This window comes from Cardiocondyla obscurior, linkage group LG14, assembly GCF_019399895.1.
Source record: "Cardiocondyla obscurior isolate alpha-2009 linkage group LG14, Cobs3.1, whole genome shotgun sequence".
NCBI classification, from domain to species: domain Eukaryota; kingdom Metazoa; phylum Arthropoda; class Insecta; order Hymenoptera; family Formicidae; genus Cardiocondyla; species Cardiocondyla obscurior.
The window spans coordinates 325,038-351,089 of NC_091877.1; the positions used below are offsets into that span (position 1 = coordinate 325,038).

At 40.2% G+C, this 26,052-nt stretch overlaps 1 protein-coding gene across 17 annotated transcripts in view; it reads right to left on the bottom strand.

Moving 5' to 3' along the window:
• The window catches only part of Pmca (plasma membrane calcium-transporting ATPase 2), a 72,897-nt gene that overhangs the window by 18,215 nt on the left and 28,630 nt on the right, over window positions 1–26,052 (bottom strand). For 4 of the 17 annotated variants that reach the window (XM_070666321.1, XM_070666325.1, XM_070666322.1 and 1 more), the window contains exons 7-13: window positions 24,491–24,526; window positions 23,094–23,515; window positions 22,469–22,953; window positions 21,195–22,240; window positions 20,822–21,036; window positions 20,443–20,594; window positions 16,581–16,713 (exon numbers count right to left, since the gene is read on the bottom strand). In XM_070666321.1, coding sequence (XP_070522422.1) covers window positions 16,581–16,713; window positions 20,443–20,594; window positions 20,822–21,036; window positions 21,195–22,240; window positions 22,469–22,953; window positions 23,094–23,515; window positions 24,491–24,526 — 2,489 coding nt within the window. Of the gene's footprint in view, window positions 1–99; window positions 9,297–12,712; window positions 12,782–16,580; window positions 16,714–20,442; window positions 20,595–20,821; window positions 21,037–21,194; window positions 22,241–22,468; window positions 22,954–23,093; window positions 23,516–24,490; window positions 24,527–26,052 lie in introns of those variants that run through there. The other 13 variants (XM_070666315.1, XM_070666316.1, XM_070666317.1 and 10 more) reach the window with 11 other exon arrangements.

Below are 26,052 nucleotides of genomic sequence, written 5' to 3' on the forward strand. Positions count from 1 at the left end.
GCTCGGTCATTCGTGTCTGCTCAGCGGGGGGCCCTTACGTCGTGTTATACAGGGGGCAGTTGAAACATCGCAACCAGGAGAAGACCTAACGACTAAGAATTCTTTTTTTTTTTTCATTTTTCTTTTTTTTCACAACTTCTTCTAGTTCTGCATTGTGTTTTGTATCTTTACTTTTATTTTTCTCGACGTGGGTTAACGCGCTGGCAGTAGCAGACACATTTAAAATCAACGACAATTAGTCGAAGAAAATCGTTTCCGAATTAAGTTATAAAAAGAAAGCGGGAGGGAAGAGAGAAAGAAAAAAAAAGAGGCAAGGTCCTCTCGGCAGTACCACGTTCCGTCTTCCGGCGATCGAACCTCGCGTATCTCGTCGATCCTCGAACGAGAGGCTGGAGAAAAGGGATCGAGGAGGAAAGTAATAACCGTGACGATGGGATAATCGCGACACCGCGACGTTATTCTCAAACGTTAAATATCAATAAAGTCTCTAATAAATGAATTAAAAACACTCATTTTTACCTTCGTCGCGCGATAGTTTCGCGTGGCTACGATTATCCCAGGATCGATTTACCTTAAAATAAATTACACTTGTAAAGTGAAAAGCTTTTTCCGCCTTTTCAAGTGACCTCGACTTCCCGGGGAAGACACAGGTCAAAGAGACGGAGAGAACCGAAGGAGGAGCGACGGCGGGGCAAATAAAGCAACGTAGATAACGAGATCCGACGATTTAAGTACATTCCTTCATTCTAAGCGGAGGAGATTGATCCCCCCCTTCTCGCAGGAAAATGGAACGTGGCGAGACCAGCGGGAATCGAAACCGGCGTAAGTTTCGTTCGTTCGATTTTTCTCGATGCAACGTAATACGGGAGGAAAAATACATTCTCGGGTCACGTCGTCGCGCGCGACGATTAAAAGAAAATGGAAATGAACAGCGATCGGGTCTCTACCGTCCGTTCGACGAAAGCATACGCAGCGACGATTCCCTCGAGTGCCGATCGACGCATTTATTAGGGAGACGCGCGGGCTCGCGACCCTTTGCGGAGCCTCTCCTCTTGCTTTTAAGTTACAAGATTCATAAATAAAAGAGGAGCGCGCGCGCAACAAGTTGAGTAAAATTAAATAGCTTACATTTACAATATCGAGAGCGAGAATGCTCCTCCTTCTCTCTGTCCGTAACGACATCGTCGTACGTCGTCGTCGCGTATAATATTCATTCGCCGCTCGATTACACTCGACGCTCGGCAAAGAACATTGGTAACGAACATATATATATATATATATATATATATGTGTGTATATATAGTTCGCGGTCGCACTATTAATTTCCTTCCTCATCGTACGTTCAGCTAGACAACTTTTCCTCTTACTTATTTCTTCGTTTTCACTCGAACGAAAAAAGTGGGGACGGGATTTCTTTGTCGGACGATTCCCAACGCTCTGAGCCCCCGCGATTAATTTCGAGCAGTCGAGAGAGAAAGAGAAAAAGAGAAAGAGAGAAAAAAAAAAGATATTGGACCTATTCGCCAGGATCGTCCGGCAGGACTCGGTTCTTCGAGACAGACAAGAGACATAGACAAGAGAGAAAGAGAAAGAGACAGAAATAGAGGGATGAATGAATGCTCATAGATCACGAAACGAGGGAGGATACGCCGAGAATAAGAGGACCTCGAGGCGGGGCTGGATGTATCGTGTAGCGACCTATTTAGATTGTCACGTTTAAAGCGCTTACATTTACTTAAATAAAAAATAAAAATGTTAAAAATAAAGATAAAATTAATTGAGTTATTTTTATTTAGAGCCAACACTTAAGACTTTTTCTATGGCACATTTAAAAGCTATAAATTAAAGATAGTTTAAGATAGTTAAATATCAATGTATATTCAACATTAACAAGTTAAAAAAAAAAAAAGAGAAAGATATTTTATAAAATTTAATTCTCGGCAATTAAAATTTCGATAATGGTCTTTTATCAAAAGTTATAAAAGAGATATGTTTCGCTTTCACATTTTATTTCTTAGGTCTGTTAATTTTTTTATTTCATTCTTAATTTACTGATTGGTAATCAGCAACACGTAGAACCAGACCCCCTCGTGAGAGTGACGGTGAAATTGAGAAGATAGAAGAGATCGAGGCGTGATGGTGAAGATGTAAGTACATTCAGCCTCGAGTCGCGTATACATTTTCTGATATATATATTTATATATATATATACGCGAGAAGATTCGTGATAAATGGATACCTTCTCAGATATCTTTCGATTGTCGATCGCGATCGAGCGATTACTGATCGCTCGTGAGGTGCCGAAACGCGCGTCTTTTATTCCTCCTCGGGCTGGAGGCGGAAAAAGGTATTTCTTTTTTAGTTAGTCGCACTCGCGGAGAGCAGTTAGAAGTGTTAGTCCGCGAGGATTTATCTCTGTCGAGGTAGATTGTCGTCGGTGACGTCACTGTCGTTCTCGACGGTCCATCGGACCGTCATCGGTCACATCGCGCAGTCATCGGATGAACAGACACATTCACATTCAATCCCAAACAGGCAAGCAAACGAGTGACGGATGACCACTACTGACTGGCAAATTGGCAGATCGCTCTTCTTCTCGAAGAAAAGAAAAAAAAATACTATGTACAAATCGATTCTTTGGCATAACTTTTACCAAGATTACATAAACGTAATATATATTATTATACTTATATGTATGTAATTATATCATATATAATTTATATATTTAATGCATTTATGCGAAGTATATGAGTATAATAAAAATTTATTAATAATGACATTTGATAATAATCGTTAAAAAATGACTTTTTTTTTTTTCTGTCTCGAAAACGGAGATTAAAATTTTCTAGAACTTTTTCCTGCAAAAAGTTCACATGTAAAGACTTAAATAGAGTTAACATTTAGTTGCCGAATCACCAATTATTAGTCAGTAGTATAAGATAGGTAGATAAATAAGTAAACGGTACGAGGTCGGTTGATAAGCGGACAAGCACTTAAGCGCCGTCTACGTTTGTCAAGTACACGGATAAAATACTATTTTCATGCACAGACATCGTCGTTCGACGACAATCGTTATTCTTCTGAGACTTTTTAATCGATTTGGTCATTTATATTTAATATCAGACTTTACATGAGTTGCGACAGTTTGCTGCTCATTATCATTTCAACGAAACGTATAAAGACTTTATATAGAAAATTAAAAAAAAAAAAAAAAGAAAGTTAACATCCTATTTATTAATATCTTACGGTATCACTTGAAAATGTTGTACAATACATTACTCGAGATAAAAATCTATCATCGAACCACGATGTAATTAAAGACACAATTGACTGTTACAGAGCACCAGATTAATTAGCGTTAATTACTTTCAAGAGTGTCTGAGAGTATTGTTTTGTTAGCTGCGCGGTAATTAGTAACGTCCCGCTTTTTTTTTATTTTTGCAGCTCGCACGATCAAATCGCAACCCGTCGTAAAATAATGAACTAGAATGCTATTCTATAAAATACGAAAATAGTACTTTTACCCGGTGAACACAGAATCGGGGGGTACTGGAAAGAAGCGGTTGAAAAGCGGGACCCCTGTATACTATTTGATATAAGTGTACAGCCCATGCACGAGAACGCGCCATTCGCAAACCGTCAAGATATCCGCAAATCAATTTTTTTTTTTTTTTTTTTAAACTTTCCCTCATCTTCGATTCACATTCGCGCCTTAAGTACAGCGTTTAATTCTAGCATAAAGCCCGCTATTTGCGAATGCCGCGTTTTGTTCGCGTGTGTAGGCATATTCTCTAAATCAGCGCGTTTCGACCCTGTTGAGATCAGATCGGGTCCGCCGTCCCCGTGAGTGGTGAAAAGTTTTATTTTTTTATTTTTTTTTCGTCGGAGATGCGGAAAAGGACGGCGGAATAGATAAAGAGAATCAAGAGGGATTCGAGAACTCGACAACCGAAACGAGTAAGATCGTTCGATAAGTACGCTCTCGGAAACGGGTGAGAGAAATAGAGACGGATGATAATGTATCTTAAAAGCAGAAAAGTAGAAAATGAATGCGCGAGAGTGTGCCCATATTGTTTACGTGGACGATAATTATTGGCGATACAGATCGAATGAGACGCTGCAGAATCGAGCGAAATCTCGTGAAAGCATGCGAGGGCGAGAAAAATTACAGAAATAGAATATGTACAAGTCCCTCTACATAGCAGAGGGAGAAGAATAACGAATGAAGAGAATGAAGACGTCGAATTAAAAGACGAACAAATAAAAAAAATATATATATGACGAGGAAATAAAGTTTTTGCGAACCAATATAAAAAAAAAAAAAAAAAACGCGAAAAGGAGTGAAAAAGAGATGGAATGAAACGATATACAGAGAAGAGAGAAGAAGTCTTTAGATACTGGTCTCGTGCACGAGCTTGGTCAGCTCCGGTAGGACCAAGTTGTTGGAACTCAGAAGCAGGGAATTCCCGGTGTTGTCTCTATTGCTGCTCATCGGCGCCATGTGATTGGGACTTAGGGGCTGATTAAGGGCGTTATTAGATGGGGATCTACTGTCGGTGATGGTATTAGGAATGGTGTAATGATGATTGTACGCGTTGGTTGGCCCGGTCACGCTCAGCAACAACGGCGAAGCGGGGCTGTTGAGGGACTGTTGCATCCTGGAGGATCCTCTGTAGTTTGTCTCGTGATCCTGACTCATCGGCTCGGCACTCCTATTAGAGGACTTGTTGTAGGCGGCGTTCTGCGCGGTGGTGGTGGTGTTTGTCGGGTCTTCGTCAATGTATGTGAAGTCAGAGAGTGGTCGGGGCCCGGTGTGGCTGCGTGAACTGCGCATACTGTGTAAGCTGTGTAAACTATGGACAGAGCGACGCTCCTCCAGATCTTCCAGAGTCGACCTGAACGCTCTGATTACTCGAAGCTGCAAAAACAGGGAAGGACGTTCTATCAGGAAGCGAGGAGGCAAGCCAGCAACACACAAGCACGCCGTATATTCGTTATTTTTTTTCTTTTTTGTTTTATGTTTTATGATTTTTTTTTTTTTTTGTGTTACGATGTGTCCCCCTTTTATTTTTATTAAGTGTCCCCTGAGTGTCGGCGTACTCTGGTCTTGTCGTTGTTCTGGTAGCTGTAGTCGTGTTTTAATGATTATACAGAGATGCGTTTTTACTTGTAATCTTTTTTTTTTTTCTCTTTTTAGTAATCGCAAGTGTTTACTTCTCCTTTTATTTTTTTCTTTTGTCCGTGACGTGAGTATCTTCGCCTGTCGACTTGGTTGCATTTCACCCGAATTCGTGAGCTAAACGACAGTGGTAGACTGAGCTAAACGGGAGGGACACAATACGTTCGGGTACTTGCTTACGATCTTGTTGTACCACCGAGTAGTGCGAGCAATTATACGGGCTCAGTTACCGCCGTTGCATGCGCAATCTAGGTCAATTTTATGCGTACGTACCTACCTACACACGGCGATTTGTAGGGGGGTTGTTTCGTGATGGAATTCGTGATCATCGGAACGGGGACCAACACGACGGAACGACGCGCGGACGTCCAGATGAAAGCCACCCTTCGTCACCTCGGACGCTAATAAGCGTCAACATTCCTTGCTAATCCGGGATATAATCGAGAGCAATCGCTAACGAGAGAACGGACAATTGCTGCGATGTAACGGGGCAAAAAAGACCGAAGTGCTTTCGCTCTTATTACTTAATAATTCGAATTTAATTCAAGTATCAATTAGCGATCGTTAGAACTCGTTATTAGATTTAATTTAACTTCGTGCTTCTAAAAAGAGATAAAAAAAATCGGTCAAATTAAAAATCAAATTAACTTTTAACGAAACGAAATTGTTCGTTCGTAACAAATTATTCGTCAAATATTCTATTGAATATTTGAAGTCATTATCTTCAATCCCATTTACCTGATTTTATATTCTACATAAAAGAAAAAAAAAAAAATTACAGAAATAAAAATGTTCACAAAATAACGTAATCTAAATTTTTTTTTTTTTACATTATCCATATTAAATTGCTTTTAACTGTATAAAAATATAATTCAAGTTCCAATTAAGATTTTATATAAACGGTGACGTCTGTCAAATAATTAGAAAATCTGCGGCGGAAAGATTAACGTTTTCTTCTCATTAGCGATTGCTCCGTAATTCCTTTCGGCGTCATAGATAAAACGAACAGAGCCCCGTGACTACGGGGGGAGGGACGGGGGGGGGGGTTGTCAACGCGAATGCCAAACGATTTCGCAATAGTTACCCAATTAGGAATGGTCCGCAACAGTCCTGAACCGTTCGCGAGCGAGTCTGCCGAAGCATTCGCACGCTTGTAACCGCTCCTCTACGGCTTGGAGTGTCGAAAGAGTATAATAAGGGTAAGACAGAAGCTCAGACAGAGACAGATACAGTGTGGTTGGTGATGTTGGTGTAGTACAAGAAACAGTTAAGTAAAGCGGAGGAGCACTAACGGATATTAAAATATAATGCACGTTCGTGACAGAGACAAGATGAATTAGTTGCTTCTCCTACATATATAAATAATCATCGCGGTAATATTAATAATAGTAATAATTGTAGTGGTGATGGTGGCAGTAGTAATAATACCTTCACGCATAGTAGCCAGTTCAACACACTGTGTGCGGTCTCAACACTTAACGTTGCTCTACGTAACTACGCAAATCTCATACGCTGTGATCAGATATGTTTCTCTTGCTAAAGATTTAGAGAGACGGTTCAAATATTCGAATTGAAACGGCCTCTCGTTCTTTTGTTGCAGGAGTTCGTGTATAAGTCATTTCGCGAGAGAGAAAGAGAAAGAGATAGAGAGAAAGAGTGAGAGAGAGAGAGAAAAAAATAATTTGCAGTCAAGGCCAGATCAGACAAGGCAGCATTCAAGATAAGTTTCACTCGAAGAAAGCAAAAATGCAGAAGACTCGAGTGGAAAAGGAATGTGAACAATCTCGGCCGAGATCATCATCTCGGATTTGAAATTACGAAGAGACTCTCCTTCTCTGCTTCAAAATCTGCACGATCTGGCTCCGACTCTTTGATACGCGAAGAGGCGTTTCTCTTCTCCGCGATCGAGATCGCGAATAATGCATGCCCGACAATTGCTCGATTGATACTCCTTTTCCTTTTTTTTTCCTTTTTCTTTTTACTTTTTTTTTCCTTTCTTTCACAACACAGACTACATGGTACAATGTGTTAAAATCCTCTAATTAGCACTCGATACGAAACAACGGCGGTGTTAGATTATCTCGGGCAAACAAAAAATTAAAGTCGATGCATAAATTGGCCAACCGTGCACACACGCACACACACACGCACGCTAACAAAGAGGACAGAGGGAGGAAGGAGGTGACAGATCAGATAGATACAACCACTGGTTATTCCTTCCGTGGCGAGACGCCGCGGAAACGGTCACTTTAATTTCTCGTTCCTTACAGAAATCTTCGTTTCTATCCTTTTTTTTTTTTGTATATAAAAGCAACATAAACCGCGTAAAAATCTGCATTTTTAATTTAATATGAAAAGAAAGTTTACACGCGCGAATAAAGTTCTAAATATACGAGTTGAGTAAAAAAAAAAATTAAGAGCGCATAATTCATTAATGTTACGATCAAATTATGAGTGATTTCAGCTTAGTCGACTCTATAATAAAATTAAAAAAAAAAAAAAAAAACCGAGTATATAATTACAGAATCTATTCACGTTTATAGAAACGGATTTAGGATCAAGGAAGCTGCCACGTGAGAAAAGGAACTGTGCGCACGATGCAGCAACGCTACTTCATTCAAGTTTGCAACCCTTCTTTCCTACTTAATAACACAGCACACTATCGAGATCTACGACACGTTACCTCAATTCTCGAGGGTTACTACGACATCGACCACCGACCTAAAAGAAAAAAATCAAAATCGACGCACAAGCCGTTTCCTGGCGTTCCTGCGACGTCGAGAGGAAAGACCGTGGATCGATCGATGATAATGGAAGCGGAAAAAAAAGCGGTTTTTAGTCGCTAAGATGTGTTTGAGAAAAAGAGGAGGGAAAAGTAAGCTTTTTAGCGTCATCGCTCACGTTGATGGAAATCGATTTAGCACGATCTACCGTATCCACGAACGAACGAACGAGCCAATAAAGTTGGTGACACTACTAAAAAAAAAAGAGGAGTGAAAAAAAGGAAAGAAATGTAGTCGGTCACTAAGATATCAAGGAAATATACGAGCGACACTCTCAATAAGACCGACGCCAAGAGCAATCGCGTCGAAGTTACACACACGAAAACGGAGCGAACGAGGGGGATGGAAGAGGATCGTGGGTGTTACAGAAACACACAGCACACTCAGACACTATGCTACTGAGAAAAAAAAAGATTTAAAAAAAATGAGAAAAAAAAAAGCGCGGGCCGGCCGGTGGATCTGCCGGGTAATACGCGGTCCCCGGCGGACGGCGTGACGGGGGAGGGCCCACCGACCGCGACCCGCGCCCTTCGGCTACACAAAGAAAACACATTAGTGTGACGTAACACTTCGTTCAATGTAAAATAGTAGTCCGTGCATCTCGAATCGTCGCCGTCGTGACATCGCCATCGAGACACGCGCTGAGAACGCCTCTCGGGCGAAACGGGAAAACGTCTACATCGCCGCCACGACGAGCCTCGTCGTCATTTAATCGTCATTATCAAAATCGGAGCCGGAATCTCCGTCCAGTTACGGGATCACCGATCCGCCTCAAAGGGCGATTCTGGAATCGTTGCGGGATAAACGAAAAAGCGTCTAGGATCTCGAAGAGACGAATCTTCCGGCGGCACTCGGACGTGACTTGGAACGCTCCTCGGCGACATCGGGGATCGAAATATTGAAATATTATATCGGATATAATATTGTAATATTAAGACGGGTTGGAAACTCGCTCGTGGAGGGACGTCTCAGGTCGCGTTGCCACCGTCGGACTCGCGCCCCTCGGACATCAGAATGCGAAACGTTTCTGGCCCAGATAAAGAGGAAGGGAGAGATCAAGACGGCGACACGTTTTTTCATCGTGCACGCACACCGTGTGTTACGCACGTCGACGATCCGTCGTGTAATGACGAGATTATATATGTAGTAAGGTAAAATATATATGCGTACACGCGTACTGGCGGGTTTTTGATGATTATAACAACGTATTATATGTACGGCAGGCGTTTCATCTACATGAGCTACGTACTTGTTTGTACTCCGACAGGATAAGTGTGGCGGCGGGCAAAACTGCCGCCCCGTTATACCTCAGTCTCTCGAATGGGTTCCGCTGGCTAACAAACCACAAATTATAACCATCAGTCTCGGCACTCGCTTATTTCTTTCACATCTTCGCTAATAAAACACTACTTTTTTTTTTTTCTTTTAGCGCGCACACTTAGCAGCTCTTTTTTTTTCGCGGATTGCATCGGCGTTCGCTAATTTTCCACCTTTATCGCGTCTTTTCCATTTTTTTTTCTTTTAGCGTTATTTTATTATTGCGGGTGTGTAAGTAAAGTGTAAGAAAAGTGCGCGAGAGTTTTTTTATTTCTTTTCTCTTTCGTACGCGTTTTGCACACGTGTCTACGAACGGATTGAACCGTGTGGCGCGCGATCTCTCTCGCTATTTTTTTTTCTTTTTTTTTTTGCGTTTTTTCGCCACTTTTCACGCTGCAAATCTTCTAAACAAAGAGATAGAATTTTCAAAGACGATTTCTCCCTCTCGAGAGCGAGAGCGAGGTAAAAAAAAAAAGAGCGAAAGAAGGAGAGCGAGAGAAAGAGAGAAAAGTTTCTAATGAGATACCGAAAGAGGAAAACCGAGAGCACGATTGAAGTCATGGAAAATCTTTAAGTGCACGTCGTCTTAGCGATTTGAGTGTCGTTCAAGTGATTCGGGATTTTACGGTTTTCACGCGTGGCAAGAATCTGAAAAGTACTAAGTCCGTGAAACAGTTGCTAATTTTTATTTCCAATTTTAATCACCGTTGAACAGTCGTCTTTATATTTTATTACGCAAACTTATTAAGAGAACAAAAATATTAATAATAAAATAAATATCGCAAGACGTTAACTAAATAAAAATCTAGAGACGCGGTAGCGTCTCGCGTCAAATATACCAACTGGTCCACTGTTTTATTACACTTGTCGGAGCTCGAGATAATTCGTGTGATCAGATCTTAGCAAACTTTTCCCGAAACCGAGCGACACTCTCATCCTAACAAACGGGACACTAAGATTCGTATTCAACGGCTCCAGTCGGCCAACCAAATGTAGAAAAAAAAAAGTCGATCGGCAACGTGTTAAAAAAAATTTCGAAGACTATGTTGAGATAATGCACGGATGCTGTTGGTCGCGTCTTGACTTCGCGGATTCGAGTGAGCGGGAGTAGAAAGATATATCTCCATGTGCGGTCTGTAAAGGGTTGTGCAAAGAGGGAAAAAAATTGTGTAAGACTCGCGCGACAAACGGTACGCCAAATTAAACGCGCCGTCGAGCGCGCACTCTTGCCATATGAACGCCGTATAAAAAAAAAAAAAAGAAAAAAAAATTCTTATTAGCGCGTTTCGGTGTCCGAGCGAGTTGTTTGTCCCTCGCATCGGTACTGAACGCACAATGCAATATAATATTGAATATACAAATATATATATATATACATACACACTGTGCACGTTAAAGACGCACAATAATAAAAAATACATGTCACACGCGCGCACATCGATATACAACGTACGGTAATAACATCGTACACCACGTGTTAATCAAGTCATCACAGCAATGCTCACACTGCAGTAATTAAAAGACAAATCAGAAAAATAAGAGACAAAAGGGGAAGCGAATGTACACGGCGTGTGTGTAGAAAAGGTCCGGCCGACTGAGCGAGTCGTACGCCGGAAATAAAATTAAAAAAAAAAAAAAGAAAAAAAAACTAAAGTAAAGGTAATATATAAGACGATGCTCACACAAGAAAGCGAACACAGATCCAAAAAAAAAAGAACAAAAAAATAAAAGTAAAAGAAAAAAAGAAGACTTGTCCAGTGTATATCCAATGTGTGTTTGGCGGGCCGTTCCTTGGAACGTTAGTTAACGTCGACCGGGGCTCGGCTGATCCTCCGTCTCTTCCTGAGAGAAGAAAGGTACCGGAACCAGAAGCGAAGACAGAATGAACAGCGTGGACGTAAATCTCGACTGGGAGTCACCGAAACCTCAGTCAACCTTAACTAACATTTCTGGGAACAGCGCTCTTGTTATATCGAGGAAACGGGTAGCACACACCGCAGTTAGCGCCGTACATCTCTGATCACGTCACTCCGAAAGCTGCGCGACTCGCCCTTGACCATTTCAGTTCCGGTCAGCTGACGAGCGCCTCCGAACGCGCCAAAAATAAGAAAAAAAAAAAAAAAAAAGAGAGAGAGAAAAAAAGAAAAAAAAAAAGAACGCACATATACACGTACATGCAACACCTTAGAGGACTTGAGCGGAAGAGAAAAATAGAGGGAAAGGGGAGAGATAGAAGAAACGCGGGGAAAAAGTTGATAAAAGAACATAAAGATAGTGAAGAAGAGAGTACGGTGGAGAGAAGCGTACGACGGCAGCCAAAACGGTCGTAATCGTAATGTATATCCATCGAACGTCAAAGCCATCAACGTGTCTCTCGCGGCAACAGCAACAACAGCTAGTGACGGTCCGGCCACGTGGATAGTGGCCGGCTATTTTTTTTTTTTTCTCCCTTATAAACGGAAGCGTGACGTTTATCGAACACGCGCCCCGCATCAGCGTTTCCGCTTAGCAGAGGCACGGAGGTCGCAGGAGCTGGTGACATCGGGAGTGACGGTATACGATCGAATGGTGTACGTGCGATCGTATTACGCGACACAGGATCCGCGGGAGAAAAAAAAATAAAGAAAAAAATAGGCGGGTGTAAATGGTGTTATAGATAAAAAAAAAAAGAGAGAAAAAAAGATAGAGACAACAGGAACAATATAATTAGCTGCCGCAGTGACAATAATCATGGCGATGCAAATTGTTTGACGCCGATATATATATATATGCTGGCTGCCGGTTTTCTGGCTTTCGTTTTTTTATTTTATTTTTTTTTTCCTTTAATTTGTGGAGGATAGTTTGAAATCAACCACAAAAACGGGTGTCGCATGTAATAATATATATATGTATAATATATATATTTATATATAATATATATTAATATATTATATATAAAATATATATATATATATAATAAGCACACGGGCGAAAAATATTAATCGAAACTCGCAGTCCGCAAGCACTTACTTGTTAAACAAAATGCAGACATTGTGAGACGTGTGTAGAGAGACAGATAAATAGTAATAGTAGTAGTTGTAGTAGTAGTAGTTGTAGTAGTAGTAGTAGTAGAGTAGTAGTAGTAGTAATAGTATTAGAGTTAGAGATAGAGATAGAGATAGAGAGATAGAGAACACAAAAGGCAAACTGAAAAAGGTCTGCTTGTAGGAAATCATAATACATGGTACATATCGATCAAAAAAGTGTCGCAAAAAAAAAAAAATAAATAAAAAAAGAAAAGAAAAATCAGAATATCAGAATCAGAGGAACCAAAGAAAGACGATGAAAATATATACGTATAGATAAATATAGAGAGAAACGGTTAATCAGATTATTATTTAACACGGTCAAACAATGATCAAACTTGCGGATGATAGTGGACTTGCGGACTAACCATGTAGTAATCCTGAGAAGGGGATCTGCCTGTCACAGATACATTCTGCACCAGAGTTCTATTGCTCGTCTGAAAGTAGGTGACACATCCAGTTTTACATCATTAGCTTCACGTGATATTCCATGGTAATTGTATTTTTTTTTATTTTTTTTTCTTTTCTTGTCCTATCTCTTTTCTGTCTTTCTTAATCGTCTGTTCGACTTTCTGTTCTGTTTTTTTTTTTTTTTGGTTTTATTTTATTTTATTATATTACTTCTGTTCCCTTTCTGTTTTCGATAAGCCGTTTTACATTAACGTGTGCTTCTCGTGATATTTAACACTTAACGACCGTTGACTGTGCGAGACAGACGAAGTTTACAAAGAAAAAAAGGGGGAAGAGAATGTAAGAGAATAGAAAGTACGTATAGTGTAGTTATATAGATATATATATAATATATATAAAGAGTAGAGAAAATTTGGTAGAGAGACAGACAGAGAGAGAGAAAGGAAATATACGTATCATCGCGAGTTTCTAGATGGACTAAAAAATTTCTTACATACGTTGTGTGCAACTCGTGCATTCATTCTACGTTTTTAGATTTTTTAAATATATATTTTTTTACTTTTTATTATTTTCTTTTTTTTAATTCTTAATTCGCATCGTGACCGGCTGAACGGAGCTGCAACGGACCAGCGACAATTGTTTTCTTTGTCGCGTCACAGCGCGAGCCGCCAAAGTAATTGACGGTTAGATATAGATAGATATTCGACATTATTAACAAAATTCGCTGCGCAATCATCGTATAGAATGAGTTTTTTCGGGTGTTTCGGGGATTCTTCGACGAGAAACGGACCGCAGATCGTTACCTTTGGAACGCTATAAGTTACAGACTGCGACGGGGCCATGTGAACACCGCTGTCGCAAAATTAGTCGCACAAAAATACATAAATGCGTGTAAACTTTCGCAGCAGGATGGAGTCTTTTGCGATTCAATATTAACGGGGGCGTAAACGCGGCGCGCGTACGAAACCCTTTTCGTTCGGCACCGTCCGCTTTAACTTGTGCGACAGAGTAGAGCCTTTCCACTTGAAACGTAAAATCGATAGCGGCCGGCTAAGGCGGCTAAGGACAATAGCGAAGTGGAATGAATCTTTTACGCATCGTTCTTGAATCACGTCACTGCGAAAAGTTTCGTTTTTGCCGGCTAATTACGGGCAGCCCGGCAGGCGACGGATTTAGATACCGTTACGTATAAAGTAAAGGGGGTAGCGGGAGGGCTTGCCTACTTACGCGAGTTTCCCGCGCGTGTTACGTAAGAGCCCGTTTTAACATGGAGGGGGGAAGGGGCGAGTGTGGAAAATCATACGGCCGGAGTCGGTGTGTAAAGACGTCTTGCGAGAGAAAGTTCGGCGAGGAAAGTTTACCACGAGGTGCTTACACGTAGGTCGATTTAACGTTCCTGCTTAACGTCATCGTTGCGAATTGTCCAGAACGTTACTTAAACGGTGAGAAGTTACACTTTGCGGAACAACTGTTTCGGAGGGGAGCGAGCCTCCCCCGGGAGATGGGAAGTTATTCCCGAGTTCGTCGATCGGCGAAACATAGACATCGATCACAGGACTCGGGGAAGAGTGGTGCACACACTTTCGGGGAGTTTTCCCCCTCACGGGAGAGCACGAGAGCGTTTCTGACACGTAATCTCGGGAGGTCTATGGGGTATATAGAATATACACAAAGGGTAAGGGGAGAAATCGAGCGTGAAAGATGTCGGTCGAGGTGGAGGGAAAAGGAGAGAAATAAATAGAGATAGAGAGAAAAAAAAAAAAAAGTGTGAGAGAGTATAGAAAGAAAGAGAAATTGGCTAAGGACTGCGTGGACCACTGCTAAGTTGGTTCCGGCTGTCTGTGGAAAAAACTACTGTGGATGCAAGCTGTACGGGATAAGAACGTATATATAATATATATATGTAATATATATGTACGCGCAAGATATGTAAAATATATATATGTGCTCAGGTCGATAGCTCGTCGACGCCAGGAAGTAGTATCAGGAAATCCGACTCAATCAGAAATCGGTGATGCTGGTTGGTTCTATTCTCCCTACGCATTGGTCACGACACTCGCGATCTTCTCTGAGGGATGTGGGAGGTGCACCGCGATCGGGAAACCCGGGAACAAAGAGGAACGTCCTCGATTTGCATGACAAACGAAGCTGACCGAAACATCGGCCTGTACAACTTTGCGAATTTACATTCTCGATCTTTTAACTTAAAATGTCATTCGATTTAAAGACACAAAGAGAATGCTGACAGTTCTCATTTAATATTTAAAGAAGAACGTGGATGCGAGAATAAAAATAGAAAAATAATCTCTCCTTCGTATCTTCGAATCTAAGAAAATCACCGGAACCTTTCACGTCCGACGTGTGACGTCTCGCATATACGTTTATCTCGATCGCATGCGAATCTGTCATGCAAATCCGACGGACGAAGAGATCGTCTGGTCCCAGCTGTTCCCTCTCGTCCCTCCCACATCGCCAGCATTCGCGTACACGAGGAGGGGAAGATACGGGCGGAGAACAAGCACTAATTTGTGCGTTTCACTACGGCAGGTCTCTATGTGTGTAATGTGTATGTGCGTCAACCCTATCAGTGCGTCGTTCTCGTCGAAGAGTCGTGCATGCGCGATCAGTGACGCTGGTCGAGTCGTAACGAGTTGAGGTAAAACGGTTTCTTTTCTATTTTTTTTTTTTTTTTTTTTATTACTCGCGTTATCGTCTCTTGTCTGCCGTTTCTCTACGTTCGGTCCTGTCACCCTAATCGCGTGGGCCGATCGACCGACACGGACCGATCAATGCCCGCGCGACCGATTTTCCCCTACCTGAGATAATGACATGACAGATTAGACCTAGCTTCTTACCGGCGTATAAGACTTACACACTGAGTTTATTTTTTTATAAATATATATAAAGATATAAACATGTATATATGTACATGAATCTGTGCACGTGTTTGTACCTAATTGGTAAGAGACCCACGGTCATATATCGCGTCTCCGAAGGGAAGAGCCACCCGAAGGGTGTGGTTCGTGTGAAAGTGGCACATTTCGGTTCCTCGGCTCTTCCCTTAGCGAAAGATCGTTTTCCGCGTGCTTTCATAGGTGAGACGGTAAACGATCCGTCTACTTAAACGCGTGTTCAAAACTTCCGTTCCGAGGCATTTTTATCGCACACGGTCGTTGATTTTATCGGCTCGAAGTGTGGTCGAGAAAAAAAAAAAAAAAAAAAGAAGAAAAAAAAAAGGGACGCGTCGCGAATCTCTAACGCGGTAACGGTGGAACTCAAATGAAAATGCAAACCAAGGTAACGGTCATAAAACTGAAACAACTCGCTGTTATCGTCGTCGTCGGTGGTAATAGTAGAGTATTGGTAGTAGTATACAAGTAGTTGTGGATTTAATTATATACTCTGTATACGTATTTTGATGATGATTTAACAGAGAAATATATACGCGGCGCGTACGTTCGACGTGCTTTTAAACGTCGAATGGTCGCCCGCGCACTGTTAAAAGAAACAAGAAAAAAAGAGAAAGAAAAGTAAGAGTCCTAAGAGTTATGTAAACGTTCAAGAAGACCGTATGTGACTCGTGTGGTCTCGCCACCTGAACCTGCTGGATTCGGGGGCGTTTCTATTTTTTTTTTAATAGTTTTTTTAATTAATTTTTTTTTTTTTTCTGTTGGGTTTCTCATTTCTGTTTTCGTGAATAAAGAGGAATCGAGAGAATATTGAATCTTGTCGAATGATGACATAATGAGAGAATGAGAAAGAGAGAGACAGAGTGACAGAAAAAGATAGAAAGAGAGAGAGAGAAAGAGAGATAGGGATAGTTACCTGTGTCTGTAGCCGTGTTAGACCACGGATCCATAGAATTTGTCCTGCGCGCGGCTTTTTATCCGAGTCAGGGTCGAATTTCTCGTCTCCTAGATTGATCGCACCGATATCGTCCGGCTGGCCGCGGCCCCATCTGTTTTTGAAAAAAACATGAAAAACCATTTCTTCATCACTCGGATTCTTCCTGTTAACTGAATGAAATAGAGACAATGGTATGATATACTTTGCGTTATTAATTTTTTATGTTCTCTTTTCGTTTTATGTTTTACGTTTCGCAAGCGGGTCACTTTCTTCGGCGCGCTGCACCCGACACCGTTATCCGTTTTTCCCCCTCGCTCCTCAGCGGGAAATTCCTAATCTATTACAACGTGCTGACGTTACGCGTGGTTCGATGACGTGAGCGAAAGACTAAATTTTCGGTGACAAAGCTAGGTGATTATCAGCGATACGGCGGGGTGGTGGTTAATTGCGGGTGCGTGCATGTGAGTGCTTGACCAGCGAGTGATCGATTCTTATCGCTCGTGTGACAGAAAGATGAGGAAAAAAAATATATAGTGTCCACCGACGTCCTGATGACGACACGCAGAAATTATTTTCTACTGATAAAAATCCCAAACCATACATTTTTTAATATGAATAAATTTTTACATTTTAATTCGAGATTTTCTGAATCTTCTAATCTAGAAATTAAATTCTAGGAAATGCAAGAGGTGTTTAATTAATTAAAAAAAAAAAGAATAAAAGCTTTCCCGATCTTTGACGATAATATCAAGTCGTTAGTAGACACTTCATGTAGGTTAAAGAATAGGGAGATGCATAATGGTGCAAGTGGAGATATATTGTGAGCGAAAATGTATGTTTTATCGTGAGATATAGTGCTAGGCATTAGTCAGTGTAAAGCATTAAAGAGGCAAAACTTTTCTCCGACCGTTGCCGAGTCAGCTTTCTATCTTATAGCAAGCTCGAAGAAAAACTAAGTAGAAAGAAGAGAGCGAGAAAGAGAGAAAAAAGAGAAGAAAATACATAAGATAATATGCGCGCAAGATGATGGAGAGAATGCATGATTTTTTTTTTTTGTTTCTTTGCATGTATAATGAGTCAGTTTCTTTTTTTTTTTTTTTTAAGTTTAAAGTCCTACGGCAGTTTCTCGGTAGAAGATACTTTACTTTGACAAGCCACTCCGTACCTTTAACTGGCTTGTTTCTTTCGCGCGATGTACCTTTGTCGGATCGTCTTCTCCGTTAGTATTTTTTTTTTCTTTTTTTTTTAAAGCGTCATTAATTTTGCGTCAGGTTAATGCCTTGGCAAAAAGCAAGTGCGAGTCTTCCCTTACCTGTTGATCAACGCACAAGCGCGAAAGTCGCGTAGTGCCAAACGACTACGTGTCGCTTGTTGTAGTTATTTATAGGCTCTCGCACGAGCCCTCTCCTCGTGGAGAACGACACTCGTCGATGAACGACGTGTGTCTGGGTCGGTCCGTAAATTCATACAGCAATTAACAACGTCCAGCGCAAAATAATTAAAAAATATATATATAATAAAATAAAATAATAGGATAAACGATTAAAAAAAAAAAAAAAAAAATGCCACGTTTCAAACATCAGAAATGCACGAATTCGAGGACCGACCCCGACAAGAACTGCCTCACTTTTCTATTGCTCGTACGCTCATCGGTTCTCGCCGTCGTGTCCTGCAGGTGAAACAGGACGCGACGAACGCGCGGCACGATATATCGGAAGGGAAATGTATATCGGGTTTCCGTTCACCTACGAAACAATATACACATACCCTCTACAGCGCGGGGGCTAGTTTCGTTGTGTCATACAAGCGGTGTATATGTACTCGTACTACGTACTCGGCGGTAAAAGCTTCGCGAGAACCACTCCCTGTAACCTTTGACTAGCTGACCCTTCTGCTCGTGTAACATTTTAGTAGTGTTCTCGACTCGCGTGCATAGAGCGGCAGCAAAAAAGCGTGTATATTCTCGACTCGGGATTAACTCGCCTGCGTCTCTCCCGCTTGTTACATGGGACAAATTTCTCGCATGCGGTGGCATTCGAGCCGTGCTCTTCTTGCGTATTAGAAGCAGTTAGCTTAAAGAAAAAAAAAGGAAAAAAAAGAAGGAAAGAGAGATAAAGGGACGAGTATGGATGACAGTTGTTTTTCATTTACATGTAAGTTCGGATAATTCTCACTTGTAACGTTACGAGTGAGAATTATCCGAATTTACTGTAAGTAAAAAAAACTATTATCGTGTACGTGCAACAAATGAGGAAAATAGATAGATAAAGAAAGAGAGAAATAGAGCACGTTAAATAAAAACAAGAAAAAAAATAAAAGTATGATGTAAGACTAAAAAAAAAAACCCCCCAAAAAAATGGAAAAGAAAATGGGAAGAAAACGCTGAGAGACCAGGATAAATCCCATAAATCGAAACGAATGAAAGAGCGTGTGTTAATAAGCGTTATCGATCGCGCGATCGTCGGAATGCTTTTTACGTCGGTCTAAATTAATTATCGAATAATTGGCATTACTAAGCCCTTGCGTTTTCGTCACTTAAATTTTATAGTCCGTCCCGCGAAACGTTCAAAATTTATACTGCCAAATTCCCGACTAGCTCGCGACATCGTGCGTTTGCAGTCACCTGTCGCTCGACACCGATTACACAAACAAGAACGTAGGTTTCGAAGACGGCTGTAATCATGCAACGATTAAGGCCAAATTACAGTACAGATTGGAGGAGCGAGGGATAAACCCGGGATGGAATTTGTCCGAGCGGGCGCGATTATTTATATTCCATCACGATTTCGCGATCAGACATATGACACATATATGTGCTTGCTGACAATTACAACACTAAATAATTTTCAATTCAGAATTATTTCTAAAATTGTTCCTTATTCAAATCTAATTAAATACGAAAAATATTTAATATTGTGTTTAAGTTAAGACTCTAATTGTAATTTTCTTTTGTTTCTGTTACGAATGTAATTATTAAACTAGGCTGCTAAATTGTTTAAATGTAAGTTTGTAATTGTAAGGCCAATTTTTATCAATGTGCTTTTATGCGGACATTGTTACATTTTATATGTAACAATTAAGTACTTTGTGACTACTTTCATTGGAGTTTTTTTTATGATGGATCAAAGTAAAACAATCACGCGAGCTTACAAGTGGGAAACAACATTCTTTAGGAATCGACATAAACTATTTCTGTACTATATATGTATGTGTATGTGTATGTATGTGCACGCGTGGCGCACGAGCGTATATGTGTGCGAGAGAATATGTTATAAACACGAGTGAGTTCAAGATTCATGCAAAGGTTTCTACCATAAGTAAGACAAAAACTTAAACGTCATGTATAATGGGAAATTACAATAGCTACTAATAGAGTTACTCATTTATGATTTAACCACATTACTGATATGTTAATCATTATATAATTTTAATTACATAAAAAAAATTTACTTACTAAAAAATTAATCTTTAAACGAATAAATAATTTTTATGTAACAAAAATAGTTTTAGTTATTTATCAATTAATTACTCACTTTCATAGTTTTACTATGTGTATCTACATGTATATTCACACGTAATTAAATTTCAAAATTTTTATTATTAAGACTGACAATTCAAACTGACTGACGAGACAAATATGCACAAAATTATCTGAAAATTATCACATATTTAAATAAATTATTCTCATAAAAGCATCAAACGTTGTGAGCAAAGTGATTTTTTTTTTCATTCATTAATTTTTCTTTGCAACAAACCTCGTGCTCAAAAACCAAACTAAAAAAATCGTGTTCATGTCATGTGTACGTGTGTATGCATTTTTGAGTACGTAATTTTAACTTACGAAAGAATTTTGGGAATTCGGCGTGTAGGAATAGTCGTAACTATTTGGCCCCATATTAGCGTACCAATTCCGAAGAACAGGCACCACAACCACTGGTCTAACTCTAGCGCTCTGGTGCTGAATGCCATTTTACCGTATTGTATGATAAGCACCTAAGCAAACAAATAATTTTTTTTTATTAAAATGTAAAAAATATAGCTATTTAAATAATTGAACTAAATTGATTGATCAAAATTATTTTGCAGTTAATTAAGACAATATTAATTTATCGATATACCGATTCAATATAAATACAGAAAATTTATGAATAAAAAAAAAGTTTCGCGAACAATATTATCGTTATCACAATTATGTGTAGTAAAAATATTTGATAACTTACTTGCGAGCAACACGTGCCGATCCAAATCGAGTAGAAGATGGGGTTGGTGAATATTCCCTGGAAGACATTGCGTTGACCATGAATTTTCCTGGCGTTGAATTCGTTGAAGAGAGTCATCATGACGAACGTGTTGAAGATGACAGTGAAGTGTTGCGTGGGCCCGCCGCCCTTCGCCGCCACTCCGCGGCCTGTTTCGATGTCGAGCATCAGGTCACCTGAGGCAATCGTTGGAAAGAGCTTTAGAACGTTTCGCTCGATAAACATCGAACGTTAAACATTTAACAAGGCGAATGAGCGGAATCGAGAAACTGCGGAAAACGAAACAACGGAACGAGGAAGGGAAGAGGAAAAAGAGGATAAGTATAGTACTCACCGGCGAAAAGAAGCGCGAAAATTACGCCCAACTGATACAAGGCCTGACCGAGAATATTTTTCATCATTGTCCTGGAAATGAGTGGTTTTGTGCGACCGTATGGTCTACGGAGGAGTAGATCGGGCGTAGGCAATTCGGTGGCCAAGGCGAGGGACGCTAATGTGTCCATAATTAGGTTTACCCACAACATCTGCACCGCCTTAAGCGGCGAGTCTTGCACGGCACAAGCACCGATGAAGGCGACGATTACGGCGACCACGTTGACAGTCAGTTGAAATTGCAGAAACTTAGCGATGCTGTCGTAGACGTTTCTGCCCCACATGACCGCTTTCACGATCGACGAGAAATTATCGTCTGTCAGGATGATGTCGGACGCCTCCTTAGCAACGTCCGTGCCAGCGATACCCATGGCAAAACCGACATCGGCCTTTTTCAAAGCCGGACCGTCGTTCGTGCCATCGCCAGTTACCGCCACAACCTCGCGACTTTCGGTTGCCTTACTGTCGATGATGCCTTTGACCAAGGTGTACTTATCGGTGGGTGACGATCTGGCCAATACTCGCAGTTTTGGCCACACTTTGTCCAGCAAATGTTGCTGCACTTCGCCGCCGCTGTCTCTAATCCTGCGGTTGAATTCTTTGCCTTCGAGAATGAGAAAGTCTTCGTTCGGCTTCAAGATACCACACTTGAGTGCGATGGACCGCGCGGTGTTTATATTGTCACCCGTAACCATGCGCACAGTGATACCGGCCTTTTGGCATTTTCTGATCGCGTCCGGTACCTCGGGACGTACCGGATCCTCGATACCGACGATGCACAGGCAGGTAAGGTTATTCACTAGATTATCCTCGTCGTCCCAGTTGGGCTCGTTGTCGATGTGAACTTGATTGATCTCCGCCTTGCCAGGAACAAAATCGCGATAAGCGATGGAGATGGTACGCAGCCCGTTGCATGCCATGGGTTCGATCACATTCTTCACTAGACGCTCTTGCATATCTCTGGTAAACGTTTCCAGATGACCTTCGCGACCATATATAAAGGCACATCTGAAATGAAATTAATTTGCTTTTTTAATCCTTCTTCAGTTTTAAAAGAATTAATTTAATCCTCGCGCAGAACAGTACACTAGAAAATAATAAATTTTCTATTTTTCCAAAAGTGTGGTAAAATTTTTATGCATATTAGAAATTGTTTAATTATTAAAACATTATTAAAACTGCATGATACATGAATCATAATATGATGTATAAAAATCGAAATAAAATTATACGTACTTCTTCATGATGATCTCGGAAGCGCCCTTGGTGAAGAGCCTGAATCCACCACCCTTTCTAGGGATAACAGTGGACATACTCTTTCTTACGCTATTAAACGTATACACCCGCGTAAAGGTTTCTTCAGGAAAGTCGTCCCGCACAGTTTGATATTTCTTGCCCAGGGCTAATACGAATCCAAGTAAGGCACATTCGGTTTTGTTGCCAACCTGCATCGGCAATTCAGTAGGGTCCTGCGACTCCATTATCCGCGACGTGTACGCCGAATTGATGGAGATGGCTTGTATGATCAGCTCACCGATGTGGCTCGGTATGTCCGAGAAATTCGGCGTCGTCTTGCACATCTTCTCGCATATGTATGATTGTACCACGGTCATACGGTTCGTGGTCAAGGTGCCGGTCTTGTCCGAGCAAATGGCGGTGGCATTGCCCATCGTCTCACAAGCGTCCAAGTGACGCACCAGATTGTTGTCCTTCATCATTTTCTATACAGAGAAACGGACGGTCTCAAAGGGGAGGTTCATGAATAAACAATTTAAAAAAAAATTAAAAAAAAAATAAAAAAAATAAAAAATAAATAAATTAATTAATTAATTAACAAAAAATCGTTAAATCGCAATCTTACCTTGACAGAATAAGCGAGCGACAAGGTGACGGCTAGAGGAAGACCCTCAGGTACGGCGACTACGAGCACTGTGACACCGATGATCAAATGCCGCACCAGATCACCGGCGTACGTGTTTCGCCACGGCTTACCCTCTATTACGAAAGTTGTCACGCAGAACTGTATGATTAGAATGACGACAGTGAGCACCGCGATGGTTGAGCCGGCGTAACCGATCTGTATGGCGAGTTTAGTTAGCTTGGCTTGCAGAACACTCTTCTCTTTCTTCCCGCTCTCCGAGGCGCTCGCGGGTGCGGCCACATGATGATTCTCGCCGCCCTCGTGTTTGATACTGCCGCCGCCGCCGCCGCCGCCGCCACCCCCTCCGCCACCTCCGCTTCCCGTCACGTGACTATTCCCGGTAATCTCTACCGACTCCTCTCCTTGATTTACAATGCCAAGATTAGACCATGTTCTATCGTTACACGCCAATCGAGGCTCAATCGACTCGAGCGATCAATCTCCACCGCATCACCATAAAGGTTCTGGATAGACTTGGATGCTAATCGATCGTAACGTCAATCGAGCCTCGATCGTTAAATTTAGAACCTAGAGTATATATCAAGTTGTTAAAAGCATTCTAGTAAAATAGTGGATGCTACTCGAATTAATAGATAGATATTTAATGAGAAATGATTAAATGGTAGACACAGCAGTTACACGTTAAAAACACAGATTTAAAACCACGGGTGTTTATATCATTTCTAAAATGCAAAAAACGAGAAGCTAATGCAAGAACGAGGTAGCCGCTAACGTGTCAAATGCATATAAACCACTGCCAGTAAAACACGCAAAGATCAGTAGGGTATACGGAAGCGTGGACAGTATAATTCCGTTTTTTCTTTCTTTTTTTTTTACACTCGGCCCTGGATACAGCGTTTAGTAACAAGTGATGTGTCGAGGACACGTCTCTTAAACAAAACACGTGAACGTACTGCTTTTACCCTCGCCACATTTTTCGAATTAATTTCAATTTTACATTATTGTTTTATAAAAAATATACGCCACGTATTCCTGGTCCGAGTGCACTCTTAAAACTTGGTCAACAAAGAGGGAGAACTGACTTTAATCGGTTATTGCTAATACGATATAATATTTTTTTATACGCAGATTTACGTTAAGATTATAGATATAACGAATCGAAGTATCACAGAAAAAAAAAGGAAAACTTACTCGAACGATTGAAGGAAATAAAAAAAGATGAAGTGAGAGATCAAGACTAAACGCTGTCTGCCTTAAATATTCGATCGATTTTTTTTTTGTCTCGCTAATAAATATATGTGTATATATGTACACATAATTATATTGAAATAAAAAAACAATAAGAATATATAAGTATATTATTTAGAATTATTCACCTGGTAATGACTTCTTCTTCCGCTGCTTTTTAGCCTCTAGATAAAAAAATACATGCAAAACGAAATTGATTAGCAATTTATCGAGAAGTATGTATGCCAATGGTAATAAGACGCGTCATCGAAAGAATTTATCTTGTATATTTAAAACTTGTTCCTTCCTTTGTTCGTTAATTCTCGCAAAAGGGTACTTAACATTAAGTAATGAGGTAGGTACAGCCCAGAAGGTTAAACATAAAGAATCAGAAACAGTTGCTGCTTCTATGATAGACGGACAAATTTTTACTAATACTGTAAAATTGTAAAAGTGTACAAAAATGCATTCCTGAATAATACAAACGTGCACGCACGCACGCATATAGATACGTACGCACGTACAAATCAGAACAATGCAAATTCACCTTCCAGGTTGTGCAGTAACGAAAGACATACAGAGGAGCATGGGTCATCAAAATAAGAAATTATGTCTTTGACATATATTTCCTTAAATAAAATGTCTTAAAAAGTAACGCACTTTTCTTAAATTTGATCTTTAAAATAATATTAAAATATATAAAGTTTTAGTAATAATTGAATGTGATTAGAAAAGTACGTGACTTCTAAAACAGTTTCTGTAAAAGTGATTTAAGATCGTGGAATAATAATGAAACTTTAATTAATTTTGAAATTACCGAATGTAAGACTTCATATACACATATCAGACAAAAATATGAAAACGTTATATAGCAGGAACACTGTACAGCAGAAACATTTTAGCTATATGTATAGAGAGAAACAAGAACACAAATGACTTACGAGTAAAAGACAATTGAATAATGGCATCTTGAAAAAATTCTGATAATTAAATAATTATAATTAAGAGGTTCTTCGTAATGGTAAAATTATGTAATAATACTTTAATAAAATCGCGAAAAGAAATATAATTTGCAAGTATTATTTTACTGCTTGCCTGCAGTGCCTAATATATTTAATCCGCGTAATTAAATGAGGGAAAAATTTTTGTATTAATGGAATTGTCATTAACTGCTGATTTATTGCAGCTTTATCGAAATATTTCATACTTTCTAAAAACAGAAAATGTTTCTCCTCGAAACGTTAACGGATCAAACCGCAGGTTTTCTGTAGCTAGTTAATGAGTTAATAAAAAGACGGAAATCCATTTGTTGGTGCAAATGCAATGTCAAAAGTAAAAAAAAACTCGAGAAGTAAATGAAATGACTATTTGTAAAATCCGTAATAAAAAATTATCACACCAATTCACGTCAAATCCATGCGTCCACTGCGATTCGTCTATACTCATTTTGAAACATTTTGTAAATATCATGCAAAGATACAGTAGAATGCCAACAACTTCTATTACAGACGAATCACCGTAAATTTGATTCGTTATTCGAGATACTTGTACTACAAACACGTTTCGACACATTCATTTATTGACTTTTCAACAGTTTACTGAATAATTCAGAAGTTGCTAGCAGAGAGACAGGTGTACTAAATCATCAGAGTGGAAAGAATAGGATATCGATTTCGAAATTAATCTAATAAAACCTAAGAGAATTTCGTAC